Source organism: Salmo trutta, chromosome 11, assembly GCF_901001165.1.
Source record: "Salmo trutta chromosome 11, fSalTru1.1, whole genome shotgun sequence".
Taxonomy (NCBI): Eukaryota; Metazoa; Chordata; class Actinopteri; order Salmoniformes; family Salmonidae; genus Salmo; species Salmo trutta.
Genome location: NC_042967.1, coordinates 1,096,188 through 1,110,663, shown reverse-complemented (window position 1 = coordinate 1,110,663; position 14,476 = coordinate 1,096,188). Strand labels below are relative to the sequence as shown.

The window sequence follows — 14,476 nt, the reverse complement described above, 5'->3', positions numbered from 1 at the left end:
AGGTCTAGGTAGGCACGCACCTGTTTTGGGTTAGTCATTAGTAAGGGGGGGTTATTTAGGTTAGCGTAGGATGTATGTGGTTGTACATGATTGTGTTGCTTGTCCGGGTTTTGTTGTGCGAAAAGAACGTGTACTGAGTTTTCCTTCTGCCAGTGGTTTATTTTCTTTGTGTACACCATCGCAGAATATTTAAGGGCTGCGCCCCTATACTTTGACGACCACATCCAGTTGCTTCAAATAAAGAAGTGTGGTCACGAACTCTCTGTCTCCTGCGCCTGACTCTACCTCTCCTGTTGTTCTTCGAGCCAGCCCGTGACACCCACTTGTGGTATTCAAAACAAAGGAAAAAAATATTTTGACTGCACTGGTCGTTTAAACTTTACACTCAATTATAAATACTAATAAATAATATATTCCATTTAATTTGATGTCGTTATAGGTATGAAGACCCATTTAATATTCCTTTGGCTATTGGCCTCAGCATTTGCTGTGTCTGTAAGTACTGATAAATCCACTCTTTATGAACAGCTTTTTAATAAAAATGTATGATGCCAATCATTGTAGCCCTGTTGAATATCAAGAATTATCAATAATTATTTGCTATTCCCAAGGTCAAAGGCAAACCTCACGACAAACATCAAGCTTTATCCAAGTCCTCACACATAGCTAAAGAGAAGGTAAAGTGCATCCAACTCCTGTATTTGAAATAAGTTCCATACTGTAAATAAACCCCATCTCTATAAAAACAGAACACATTGACAAGGATTCTCCAGAAACTTTACCTTTCATTATATGAATGGCAAAAGTTTGTCCAGAAGCTATATCTTTTGTTATATTTACAAAATGTTTTTCCAGAAACTTTTCATTTTGTTTTCCAAGGACATTGTTCCAGATGAGGTCAATGAGGGGGAGGTCCTGCCGACCTTCATGACCTTTGAGTCTAGCAGTCAGGAGCAGGAGGATGAGGACATGAGCTACGAGGACAATGCTAGTGCTAATGTGGGTCCCTCCAATGAGGAAGGGGTGTTTGTTGTGTCCGACAGTGGTGAGAGGAGCACCCCTGTCCTGCTGAGCAATAAGGCACTGGTGGACCTCCTCCAGGGGGAGTCAGAGGAAGAAGAGGTGGAAGAGGAGGAGGAGGAAGAAGAGGAGGGGGGAAAGATTGAGTCTGAGGAGACACAGTCTGAAGAGGAGGAGGGGGAGGGAGAAGAAGAGGTGGGAGACTTGGAAAAGGAGGAGGAAGATAAGGAGGTGGTGGAGGAGGAGGTGGATGTGGAGGCAGAGAAAGAGGCGGAAAAGGTGAAGGCGATGGAGGATGAGGAGGAGTCAGTTGAGGATGAGGACAAGAGAGAGAAAGAGGACGAGGAGGAACATGTGGTCAGGGACAGAGGAGTAGAGGAAGAGGCTCAAGTCGAAGAGACGGACAGCAACACCGAGCCTGAGATTCCAGAGGATCTGGACTACGCCAGCGACCGTGACAACACAGAGCCCCTTGAAACCGAACCTGAGGAAGGGAACCCCCTCGCCGAAGACGCCCAGCTCCTTTCAAATAAGAAAGAGGAGGCCAAGGTCGAGGAGAAAGAAAAACACAAGGAAGACGAAATCCCCACTGCCACCGATGACTATGAGTCCCAGCACGACATACAAGACGCCGAGGCCTCTAAGAGCCAGGAAGTGCAGTACAAGGACAATTCCCAAGAAAAAGGGACCAATACAAAAACGCAGACAGAGACACTGAACACCAAGAGACAAAGAACAGTGTGGATCTTGATGGGACACATCTTTCTGTAGAAGGGGGAGAAGAGAAGGAGGAGAAGAACATAAACAAGAGTGCCAGTCACACCAGAGGCAAAGCCTGGAAGCAGAGGAAGAACCAGAGAGTGAGGAAGCACCCCCCACAGTTGGTAGAGCATGGTGTTTGCAACACCAGGGTTGTGGGTTCAATTCCCACGGGGGGCCAGCACAGAAAAAAAAAAGTATGATATGTATGAAATTGTATGAAATGTATGAATTCACTACTGTAAGTCGCTCTGGATAAGAGCGTCTGCTAAATGACTAAAATGTAAATGTAAAATGAATGAGGCCCCACCAGGAGAGGGAGTCCCAGACCACCAGGGGATGAGGGCGTGAAGGAGCACTACCGCACCACTGACAGTGCTGTCTACAAGCCCAAGAGGAGAAGAGCAGGGTAGGGTAACACTCATCACATACCGCCCGTTAGCTATAATGCAATGTCATCCTAAAACTTCAACCTACACTGAACCATGTAAGCCCTATATAAAGCTAGGCCCTTTTCTGCGGGTGACCTATTCCTATTTCAAATTAAACCGATGATCCATGGATGGACCTACTCTATTCCCAGAGCTTCCCAAAATGTGTGTACTATACAATATAGGATGTCATTTCAAATGCAGCCCACATCTTATCTATTAACATCTGTGGGTGGTTTGTTGACCTCTATTGTGATTTCACCTTCTGTTTCCTACCCAGGCTCCTCTGGTGGGAATGAACCCGGTCCAGATCAAGGCGACAGTGGACCTCTACCCCAGCGCCAGGCCCTCTTTGGCGGCCAGCCTATACAGACCCCAAGCCTCCGCTGCCGGTATAGTGTCAATCTCAGCAAGGCATGCACACACACACACATACACACTAGGAATCTGCTGACTGGGCCCTTTCACTAACACTCCCAGAAGAATAGTGCCACGCTACCAAAACAAACCCCCTCTCGCCTCCACTGGATTAAGGGGTCAATGAGAGCTCATGTTGAATTCGAGCACTGTACAAACTCAAATGGCAATGGAATGCAGGGGGTAATGGCTGTGGTGGTAGTGCTGGGGTTTCCATTGACATCTATAACCACTGGAAAGTACATACTTGTAAATCATGATTAAGACCTGATTAAAACATTAATAACACATGAACAAAGTATAAATACAATGACTTAGTGAATCTAGCAGAAAATAAACCCAAAAAATTCACATCAATGTTCCACTGATATAAAATTATAGGGCATGAGTGTGTTTAGGTAATTTTTTTTCTCTTTTAGACCCTTGTGAGAACTTCCGTTGTAAACGTGGAAAGACCTGTAAACTCAACAAGGAGAAGACGCCTATGTGTGTGTGTCAGGAGCCTTCTGCCTGCCCACAGAGTGTCACTGACTATGATCATGTGAGTATGAACAGTGGTCATTGGGGTGGCCTGGTGGGGTTCAGAGTTTTAAATCGTTGCCTCTGAATCAAATATACTGTAATGAAACAGGCAGGGAGCAGGGAGTCGATATCCGCGCTTATAAACCCAGGGTCGTTACAATACTATGCAGTATGTACTGCTGCGAGTATGGGTTGAACCTGACCCACTGCTCTTGCACTTTCTCTCTACCCTGTCGAATAAACATAAACAATACGAAAGGAGTTCCTTTAAAAACATTTGGGAAAAGTTGCTATTAGGGTCAGGAACTGTAAGCCATGGAAATTGATGTCACGCTGGTATGAAGAAATTCGGGAGACAGGCTCAGGAATGCAAATGATGGCGTGCCGTGTAAAGGCACGGGGACGAAGACCAAACAAACAAGTAACAAAAATACAGGGTTGAAACCCCCAAAAAAGAGTGAGGAGTACCTCAAATAAATACCACTAACGCACAATGATAATCAAACGGGACAAGACCCGTAATCATCTGAGCAATCCACAAGGGCACGAAAGCCCAAAACACACAGCACAGGTACTCACACGCACCAACGGACATTGTAACAATAATCGACCCCACTATGGTGAACAAAGGGCAGAGATATACATATACAATCAGTGGGAATAGGGGCCAGGTGTGCGCAATGACAGTTCCAGAGGTATCCGTGGCAATTGATAAGATTGGTACCAAAGAACTATGCCTCTATGAAAGTTAAGATTTGGATAGGTATTCTGATCCTACATCTGTATTTCAAGGAAACTTGAAGGAAACATGCCACGAATCTGGCAATGGTAGGTACAACCCTGACATGATATTCTAGCAACATTGGGGAGCTGTTGGTTCTGGCTAGAATTGTATTTGCAGACCTCTGTTCCTAAGACAGGTGCGCTAGCCTCAGTCCCAATAGAGTTCACTCTATTGGAACTCTGTGATGCTTAGTTGCTTACCAAGAGCAGGATCACTACAATATCTTTATCTGAAGCATTTTCTTTTGTTAAATCCATAACTCATGAAGTCATTTATCTTTCATGCAGGTATGTGGAACTGACAATGTCACCTACGACACGTCCTGTGAGCTCTTTGCCACTAAGTGCAACCTGGAAGGCACCAAGAGAGGCCATAGACTTCACCTGGACTACACTGGACCCTGCAAATGTAAGACAGCTATAGTCAGACCACCTCTACAGTTTCTGACCAATACAGTAACTAACATTAAATAGCCACATAAAGTATAACACATTTTTGTCAATTTCTTCTACTCCCTATCTTTTTATTTCTCTCTCTCGTCTGTTTCTCACTCTCTATTTAATTCTCTCATCTTACCTTGTCTCTCCCTCTGCTCTCTTTCTCACTCTCTCTCTTTCTTCCCCTACCTTGCTCTCTCTGTTAGTCATAGCGCCGTGTATGAATGCCGAACTGGTCCAGTTTCCTCTGCGTATGCGCGACTGGTTGAAGAACGTCTTGCTGCATCTCTATGAACATGACTCCATGTCCCCTGGCTTCCTCATCCCCAAGCAACGCATTAGAGTGAGTAAATATTTTTTTTTAATTTGGATTTCATTTTTATATATTTTTATTTAATTGAATATCATTGGATCCATAGATTTGAAAAAACCCTTAACTATAAGCTTAAAATTTGAGGGTAACACTTCACATTAGACATACCATCTAGAAGGGGGTTATATTAGTTCAATTATTTATATTTTCTAAATAATTCATATTCATTTTGTCACGGCTGTCGTAGGAATGAGCGGACCAAAGTGCAGCGTGTGTGTCGTTCCACATTTTATTTATACTGTGAAACTATGCAATACATAAATAAACTGAATGACAAAAAACAACAAACCGTGACACAGAGGTGAAACATACACTACTCAAAATGAATCTCCCACAAACCCAGGTGGGACAAACACCAACTTAAATATGACCTCCAATTAGGGACAATGATGACCAGCTGCCTCTAATTGGAGATCATCTCAAACAAAGCCCAACATAGAAATACAACAACTAGAACAACCCAACATAGAAATACAAAACTAGAACATAACAAGATAGAAAAACTAAACTAGAAAACCCCCCTGTCACGCCCTGACCTACTCTACCATAGAAAATAACAACTTACTATGGTCAGGACATGACACATTTAAAGGGGCTTTATGAAGTTTAACCAACTGCATTCTTAGTGATTGATAGTATACATAAAGACATAAAATCACCAGTGCCTCACAACTGATTTTCTTCTTAGCACATATTCATATTCAATTCAATACAACTTTATTATTCATGTGTGACCATAAATGATGATGATGTCAATCTCCCAGGTGAGAAAGATCCACGAGAGTGAGAGGCGCCTCCATGCCGGCGACCACCCCATCGAGTTGCTGGCCCAGGACTTTGAGAAGAACTACAACATGTACATCTATCCCGTGCACTGGCAGTTTGCTCAGATGGACCAGCACCCTTCTGACAGGTACGGTACTTCAGGAGAAAGATGCATTTTTTTGTTGATGTCATTATCATGAAAAAGAACCAGAACATAAATTTACACTGAGAAGCATGAGCCTCTTGCGGAGCCTCTTGCTTACGCCAAGCTTCCATTGAAATTAATATGAGCATCTGTAAAAAGTTACACGCCTAGTGCAGTGTAACAGTACTCTTCTTGCGTTGTGTACAATCAATCATCGGCACAAACTCCAACTTGTACCACCAGTCATGGAGCTTTATTCTGATAGGAACAGCACAAAATTGCACGGCTCACCATCCAACTCTGCACTCACGCAAGTGCTTTGCAACCAACAACCTACCGCTGGTTTGGTGCTTGTTCACTGGGGAATATAGTTACCAAAATAATACAATTACAATATAATATCTTTAACAATGTACCTGATAGGAACAGCACAAAACTGCACGTCATGCAATGCACGGCTCACCATCCAACATCCAATACTTATTTCCCTCATTAAAATGCAAATCAATTGATAACAGTTTTGACATGCGTTTTTCTGGATTTTTGTTGTTGTTATTCTGTCTCTCACTGTTCAAATAAACCTACCATTAAAATTATAGACTGATCATTTCTTTGTCAGTGGGCAAACGTACAAAATCAGCAGGGTATCAAATACTTTTTTCCCTCACTGTAAGATAAAAAACAAAAAAGTAAGAGATAAGAATAACAAATAATTAAAGAGCAGCAGTAAATAACAGTAGCGGGGACATATACAGGGGGTACCGACACAGAGTCAATGTGCAGGGGCACCGGTATTGAGGTAATATTTACATGTAGGTAGAGTTATTAAAGTGACTATGCATAGATAATAACAGAGAGTAGCAGCAGCGTAGAAGTGGGGGGGCAATGCAAATAGTCTGGGCAGCCATTTGATTAGCTGTTCAGGAGTCTTTTGGCTTGGGGGTAGAAGCTGTTTAGAAGCCTCTTGGACCTAGACTTGGCGCTCCGGTACCGCTTGCCGTGCGGTAGCAGAGAGAACAATCTATGACTAGGGTGGCTGGAGTCTTTGACAATTTTTAGGGCCTTCCTCTGACACTGCCTGGTATAGAGGTGCTGGATGGCAGGAAGCTTGGCCCCGGTGATGTACTGGGCCGTACGCATTACGCTCTGTAGTGCCTTGCGGGTGGAGGCCGAGCAGTTGCCATACCAGGGAGTGATGCAACTCGTCAGGATGCTCTCAATGGTGCAGCTGTAAAACCTTTTGAGGATCTGAGGACCCATGCCAAATCTTTTCAGTTTCCTTAGGGGGAATAGGTTTTGTCGTGCCCTCTTCGCGACTGTCTTGGTGTGCTTGGACCATGTTAGTTTGTTGGTGATCTAGATGCCAGTAATGCACAATTAGAGACACTCATTTTTGTTTTCTGTTGCAAAATGTTTCAAAACGTTCTCCATTGCATAGGCTTATGAACATGACACTGGTGTTCCTATCCAGGTTCCTGTCCCACTCTGAGCTGGCCCCCTTGAGGGTCCCGTTAGTCCCCATGGAGCATTGTACCTCCCGCTTCTTCCAGGAGTGTGACGCAGACAAAGACAAACAGGTGTCCTTCAGGGAGTGGACCCACTGCTTCGGCATCAAGGATGGTAAGAGTGGCAGGCTTATACAAAGTGAAAGCAATTCAATGGCCAAAGAATGAGGCTTGCATGACATTGGCAATGTTGTGATAGTTGTAGTAGTTAGATGTGAGTGAATGAATGAATGCTGCATTACTATAGCTTACAGAAGGACCATGGTCATGTGCTTTCAAACATGTTTGATAGTATGACCCTGCACTCTAAACTCTTGTAAAGACGTCATCTTTTGTGATTTTCCATTTTCCCCCTCTGCAGAGGACATGGATGTCAACCTGCTCTTCTGAATCCAATCAGTACCTCATCAAGCAACCAGCTTAAATAAGCATTTAACAAGATAACCTTCAATCATGGCAGAACCACATACCTTAATTGGAGAATCACTTGTGTTGATTTCAACTGTATGTTTTTGGGATGTTCTGTAAAGTTAGCCTGGTGGAACCAGCCTGATTGCTGTGTTCACCATTCTATTTAACTTCACATATCAGTCTGGCATTGCTCCTTATTGAAACTGTTTGAGCCTATGTCTGTAATGAGAGGCATTATTCAAAACTAACTCGTCAGTGATGAGATCACCTTTAACCAATCAGAGGACGACCTAATTCAAAGCACAGGATTTTGAGGGTGGGTTTTCTGAGAGGACGCTGATTTGACCAGTCATTTCTTGGTTTGTCCAAAACTCCCATCTATTGGAGAAAGCCCAGATTTATATGTGCAGTAAAACAAAATGGTGAACACAGTAATCAGGCCGGTTCCACCATGCTACTGCAAAGTACGATTGACTAAAAAGTAAAAGTGAGGATGGACCACTGTCCTTCCATGTCTTATGTCATAGATGGAAGAGGAGGATAGTTCATGTTGTCTTATTACAGTGTAGCTATTACAGTGAAATAATACCATGCTATTGTTTGAGGAGAGTGCAGAGTTATGAACTTGAAAATGTGTCAATAAACCAATTAGGCACATGTGGGCAGACTTGATACAACATTTTGAATTGAAATGCAACGGTTCATTGGATCAGTCTAAAACGTTGCACATACACTGCTGCCATCTAGTGGCCAACATCTAAATTGCGCCTAAACTGGAATAATACATTGTGGCCTTTCTCTTGCATTTCAAAGATGATGAAAAAAATATGCTTTTTTTCTTTGTATTATTTACCAGATCTCATGTGTTACATTCTCCTACATTAATTTCACATTTCCACAAACTTCAAAGTGTTTCCTTTCAAATGGTATCAAGAATATGCATATCCTTGCTTCAGGTCCTGAGCTACAGGCAGTTAGATTTGGGTATGTCATTTTAAAAAAAAAGGTCACATCATTAAATCAGACCAAAGTAGAGCAAATTTGGATCTATAAATATGTGGATGTTCTATGATACTGTATGTAGATACTGTATAGCTGATAGTGGTATTAGTAGAGTCGGTGATGAGATTGTATTTTTTAAACAATTAACAATGATATCAGTGTTATGAACACATTCCAAGAGGGGGAAAGTTTACGAGTGCTTTTTGTAGATGACAGAAAACAAAACAAAAATGGACTTCTATGCAGGTGAAACCGATCCCTTTACTTTTTGGCCAAAATATTACAGTATTTATTTTAAACATATAAAAGCTATAGTTGTATGTGGGAGCATTTTTTGTATGGAAACCATTTATAATTGACTCTCAAAATAAATTGAGCTTGAATAGAGTATTTATTTATATTATGTCAAAAGGACAAATTTAAATGGCAGTAAATGTAGTAGAACATGTGATGTTGACAGAATTACTAAGAGTTGAATGCTGTAACTGTTGTTTATGTCTTGCCTCATATAGCTACTTCACTAACCATTCTAATAAAAGTAATTATGACCTCATCGAATCTCATCACATTCCTGTTTGATTGTTTTACTTTATGCACAATTGAATTGAATGTAACTTTATTGATCCCCGCGAGGAAATTTTCATCGATAAAGTTATTTCATGCAATATGATAAATTGATACAATGAAGAGAAACTACTCCAGTATTTACTTTTTAGGTTACACTGAATTACACTCAAGCCTTCTTTTATATTCTTATTTGATCATTTGTACTGTACAATGACATAATAGGGAATTAACTGGAATAAGTTGTGGTTGGTGATGTCACTTTTACGTCAGTGGTGATGCTTTGTCTCTTTTAGTTTGGATGAAAATAATAACCGGCATCTATTTTACACAGCCACCACAGGTGCACAGTTCACTCATCCAACAAAGGCTTATAATAAGGACATAATTGTAATATGATAATATGGTTCAGATTCCTGGTCTGGGTTTGCAATCCATGTGATTTTGAATAAGGCCCTCTTTGGGTCAGCAAGCCACAATTGTGAGATCAACATTTAGAGCTGTATTCTGATTGGACTGTTACCAGTGGACATGGAGGAAGTGGCTCTTTATAAGAGCGAAACTAGAAACAACATGTCATCTTCAGAAGTGTCTTTGTGAGCTGAAAAACTGCCGTCATTCACAAAGGTATGACAGATGACAACTTAACCATTTTCATGGAACAGCCTTCATGCAATTTAATCACATTTCAAGTATTGATTTTGTATTGATTGAAAATTCATGACACAGGGTTATTGCTCCTATCGGTTATATGTTTCCAACAATGAGATGCTTTTCTGACTTTCTTTTTTGTATGGTAAAGCAGAGCAACATGTTTTGTATGCTGTGGATCATCTTTCAGACAATGGCTCTCCTGGTAAGACACATTTAAATATTTATTCAATACTGTAGCTACCATAGCGTCCAGACCTGGGTTCAAGTACTTGGACATCCTTTCGAATACATTGAGCGTTTGCTTGAGTTTGCTAGTAGTGCCTGATTTGGCAGATTCAGGGTTTCCAGTTTTGGGACTTTTTAAAGTTAATTTAACTACATGTAGGCAAGCTCAAACAGGCACAAAGTATCTGAAATTATTTTTCAAGAATTTGAGAGCCAGGTCTGATAGCGTCCACTGTGCTTTCCTGGTTTCATTTGTAGGTGGCGGCTGGAGGACAGTCTTCAGGTAGTGGCGAGGTATTGTGTGTTTCGTAAACATCTTAACAATAAGACATTGTTGATAAAATTGTCTTAATATACATTTACTTTCTGAGCTTCTTTACAATCACTGAGAGTAACTTTTACAATAATGTTATACATAAATACAATATAATACATAGTGTATCAATACATATACAGTATAAAGAAATAGTGTGGACAGTATGACTCAGTGAGAGAAGTCAAGGCGTTATGAGCTAAGTAATAGGATAATGTGCATTACTCCCCAGGGTGGTGGTGGCAATGGAGGAGTTGTGAATGGAGGCATGGTTGGTAATGCTGTTAACCCAGGGGTTATGAATGGGCTTGCCTTAAATGGGCAACCCTTTCTGGCACAGGTACGTATACAGTGTGGGTGGTTAAAAAGTGTCCCTGCGCTGCAGCACAGGTTAAAAAAAACTGCAAAGTGAATATAACTACACCATCAGTGGCATATTTCAGAAATATAACCTATATATTTAATTACATAGGTTTTTGTTAGATGATTGCAAGCAAACTTACAAGAGAGCCATAGACGATGTATCGGTGCTGCAGTCCAGGCATTTTAAAAAGTAACTTTTGAACCAGCGCATCTGTACTATGGGCTACCTCTCTAACATGTCATATTTCTAATATAAACTGTTTCTCCTGGTCTAAACTATTCTTATTGGCAAAACAGGTAGTACCAGTTGGTGGATCATTACTTATTCAACAATCAGGTGCACTTGGTCAGGCTGCCATGCCCCAGCTGGTCCCCATTGGTGCTCTTCAGCAGGGTGGGGCACTTCCTGTAGGACAGGTGGGAGCAGCCAATGGCATGCCACTACAACAGGGACCGCTTCCTCAACTAGCCAATGGGGTTTGTCTCCTTTGTCCAACTTCGCTTCTCTAACATTAGCCAGAAGCCTAGAGATATCACGAGTATCTATTGAAAATAATCAGTGTTACAGTGTGACTGTTTAAACATATCTTTACAGGTTGTACCATTATTTGCAGTTCTGCCACAGGCAAATGGCATTGGAGGCCCCCAGGTTCCAATGTTGATGCAGGTATATCATTACTGTTGTATCAGTAGTATGTCTTGTAGTGTCGTACACCTAGATATCTCAATGCACCAAATTCATCCCATTTAACAGTGTTCACACCTTGATGTCAATGACCCATGATGGTGATTCTGGCTCTCTCATTCTCTCCTCATAATCTCTCCTGTCAGATTATTCCTGTGGGTGGAGGAAACAACATCCAGCAGCCAGCTGCTGGATTGAAGGCAGGCAAAGCTAGAGTCAAGGTAACATGACGGGCCACCTCTACTCGTTAGTCATACAGTTGAGGGCACTGAAAAGTTCCCCAGGTTGACTGTGCAAAGCGCAGATGGCGGAAGTATCCGGTGAATGAGATTTGGTTGTTCTGTGGTATTAGTAGAACAATTGCCACAGTGCAAGCGTGTGCAACACGGCCCTAACATGTCCTAGCAATACATAAATATAAAGCCCTGTGTACAGGAGCATACCTAGATCCAGGTGCTGGTTTTGGCAGGAACAACTACTGTAGTATCCAATAATATAGTTTGGCATAAGTATAGTAATAGTTTGTCACAAAAACATGTACCGTGGCACCAGATTATAAAAAGGTTTTAGTGCTCGCAACTGTAGATTGCACAGACTACATCGCAGTCACAAAGAAATGTTTTATGGACCTTGATATACCTTTGCAAGTGTTTCACCTGCTCTCTCATTTTATATCCCCTTCACAGCATTCAGTCCCTTTCCATGGAATGGCCACATCAACAAGAACAGATACTCCACTGGTATATTCTCACAGTTATTCCTCCTCTCCACTTCATTTCTGACAGTGTGATTGCCCTTATAACCCTCATCATGTATTTGAACGAATTGCCCTCAAATAAAGATGACTCATTTCCAAATTACCAAGGCAGCTCTCAAATGAACCTTTATCCATTGTTCACGTTTTAATGACGTTTTCTCATGAAACATGAGGCAACTCAGTGGCCTTGTGGTTCGAGCACAGCGTTTCTAAATCCAGAGGCGCAACATCGCGAGACATCCAGGAACACTTGCGAAACAGACCAAGCAGACCAGGGCGGGGTTTGGGGTTTGAGAAGTCAATGAGAGAAGTAAAAAAAAAATTCAATTCCTAATTTTCTCTAAATGTAAAGGACAACCTAGATTTGAGCCAATTTCTTAAGTAGTTGAACATGTTATTACTCCAACCTAGTGGAAGTGACAAACAGACACTTTTTCGTCAAAAATAACTTTATATCGAAGGAGTGCCTTTGATTTGATGGCCTGCACATGCACAGTTCGACCGCAGAAGGCTGTTAGACCCGATTACCTGTTTCTGAACATCAGTTTAGCTAGCCAAAGTCGCCATGACATTGCCTATTGGAGAAACAGTATCTGCCTATCTTTAATCTGTACTGTCTTCGATTAGAGTGTCCACTCTCAGATTGGAAGGGTGGGGGTTCGACCCACAGTCAAGTCATACCAAAGACTCTAAAAATGGGAAGTGATGCCTCTCTTCTTGGCACTCAGCATTAAGGAGATGTGTTGGGGGTAAGGCCTTGCAAAAACTAGTGTCTTGTACATGCAAACGACTAGCGCCTTGTACATCAAGCTGCCTCATGCTACAGAATCAAGACATACTGTAGTCTCCTGCCCCTATGGGCTGTTACGGCTCAGACAAGGCTGACTTGTCCAAGGTATACTTCAAGAAACATGTATTTTCATGAAACATGCATTTAAATCCTATACGTCACTAATAAACTAAGGTTGTAGCAATACATTTGTTGTTAATATAACACGAGGTAACAATAACAAATGTACAAAGTAGCTAATAATGCTTCTATCATGTTTCCATTCTGCCCATCAGACGAAGGTGACTGCTGGAGAGGTGGAAGAATCCTCTGGCTCTGACTCACCAGTGAATGCTGAAGTGAGGCTGAGCATCTCAAACCTGGACAGCATTCTAACTAGGGTTGCAAAATTCTGGTAACTGGGATGTGTGGAAAGTGGGAAAGTTAACAGAATTTTGCAAAATTCTGGTAACTGGGATGTGTGGAAAGTGGGAAAGTTAACAGAATTTTGCAAAATTCTGGTAACTGGGATGTGTGGAAAGTGGGAAAGTTAACAGAATTTTGCAACCCAAAATGAACTATATAACCTGGAATATCAAGTACCAGAATCTCGTCAAGCTGCCAATTCCAGATGACAAATTACCTCTACAGGCGGGGGTTCAATTCCTGGGTGCGCTACTATAACTTGCTGTGTTGCCTTCTTGTTTGTACCCCCTCTTACTTCAAAATCTATCTCTGAATAAACTTTATGAAAGAAAAGTGTTATTCCAGTCTCCTTTGACAAAACTAAAACTAGATTAACAGGCATAGGCCTGACTGTATCTCGACTGTGTGTCCATATCCATGTTTTGTAACGGCGTTCCCAATGTACTGGAAATGATGTTATCACAGCTGATGTCTTTGAATAAATTATTAAATGGATGTCAATCTTTGCAGGTTCTATCTCTCCATGTCCTGCAATCTAATTGCTATTCATTCCCTATTAAACTATTACGATTGATAATTACACACATAATTGACTATTGACCAGAAGCAACTGCTTTCTTGGGAATATGGGAGAGATCTAGATAGGTATTGTTAATTTGGTGTTGGAGAGGAAATTCCCCAAGACTCATTGATAGCTGAATGAAACACCACTGTTGTTTAAGCCCATCATAGATGCCTGGTTGATGAGGGTAACAACGTTACAGAACATTCAGATAGATAGAAATATATTCTATAGGTAGAAATATATTGTATAGATCAGAATGACTCAGCTATTTCGAGAAGAGTATTAAAATGTCAGGTGGAACCTGATACAAATATTTCTCCCTTTTTTGGAACATGTACACTGCCGTTCAAAGGTTTGGGGTCACTTAGAAATGTTCTTGTTTTTGAAAGAAAAGCAAAAACAATTGTCCATTAAAATAACATCAAATTGATCAGAAATACAGTGTAGACATTGTTAATGTTGTAAATGACAATTGTAGCTGGAAACGGCAAATGTTTTATGGAATATCTATATAGGCGTACAGAGGACATTATCAGCAACCATCACTCCTGTGTTCCAATGGCACATTGTGTTAGCTAATCCAA

At 41.4% G+C, this 14,476-nt stretch overlaps 2 protein-coding genes across 3 annotated transcripts; both read left to right on the top strand.

The window, feature by feature from the left end:
* The first annotated feature begins 927 nt into the window (after positions 1–927).
* LOC115201973 (SPARC-like protein 1) lies at positions 928–8,178 on the top strand. Its single transcript, XM_029765841.1, has 10 exons — positions 928–1,215; positions 1,306–1,787; positions 2,093–2,183; positions 2,491–2,602; positions 3,047–3,168; positions 4,221–4,341; positions 4,577–4,713; positions 5,508–5,656; positions 7,125–7,273; positions 7,520–8,178. Exons 1-10 carry the CDS (start codon positions 928–930, stop codon positions 7,546–7,548), a joined length of 1,680 nt encoding a protein of 559 aa, XP_029621701.1. The 3' UTR covers positions 7,549–8,178.
* Positions 8,179–9,700: 1,522 nt separating this feature from the next.
* Positions 9,701–13,822, top strand: LOC115202067 (uncharacterized). Of its 2 annotated transcripts, XM_029765931.1 has the most exons (10): positions 9,705–9,762; positions 9,938–9,991; positions 10,273–10,308; positions 10,560–10,667; positions 10,988–11,167; positions 11,286–11,357; positions 11,522–11,596; positions 12,062–12,115; positions 13,198–13,316; positions 13,370–13,822. In XM_029765931.1, the coding sequence occupies exons 2-10, from the start codon at positions 9,947–9,949 to the stop codon at positions 13,371–13,373; spliced, it is 693 nt and encodes a 230-aa protein (XP_029621791.1). In that variant the 5' UTR covers positions 9,705–9,762; positions 9,938–9,946; the 3' UTR covers positions 13,374–13,822. The 2 variants fall into 2 exon arrangements, with proteins under 2 accessions (XP_029621790.1, XP_029621791.1); XM_029765930.1 differs by having other exon boundaries at positions 9,701–9,762; positions 9,941–9,991; positions 13,198–13,822.
* Positions 13,823–14,476: the final 654 nt, after the last annotated feature.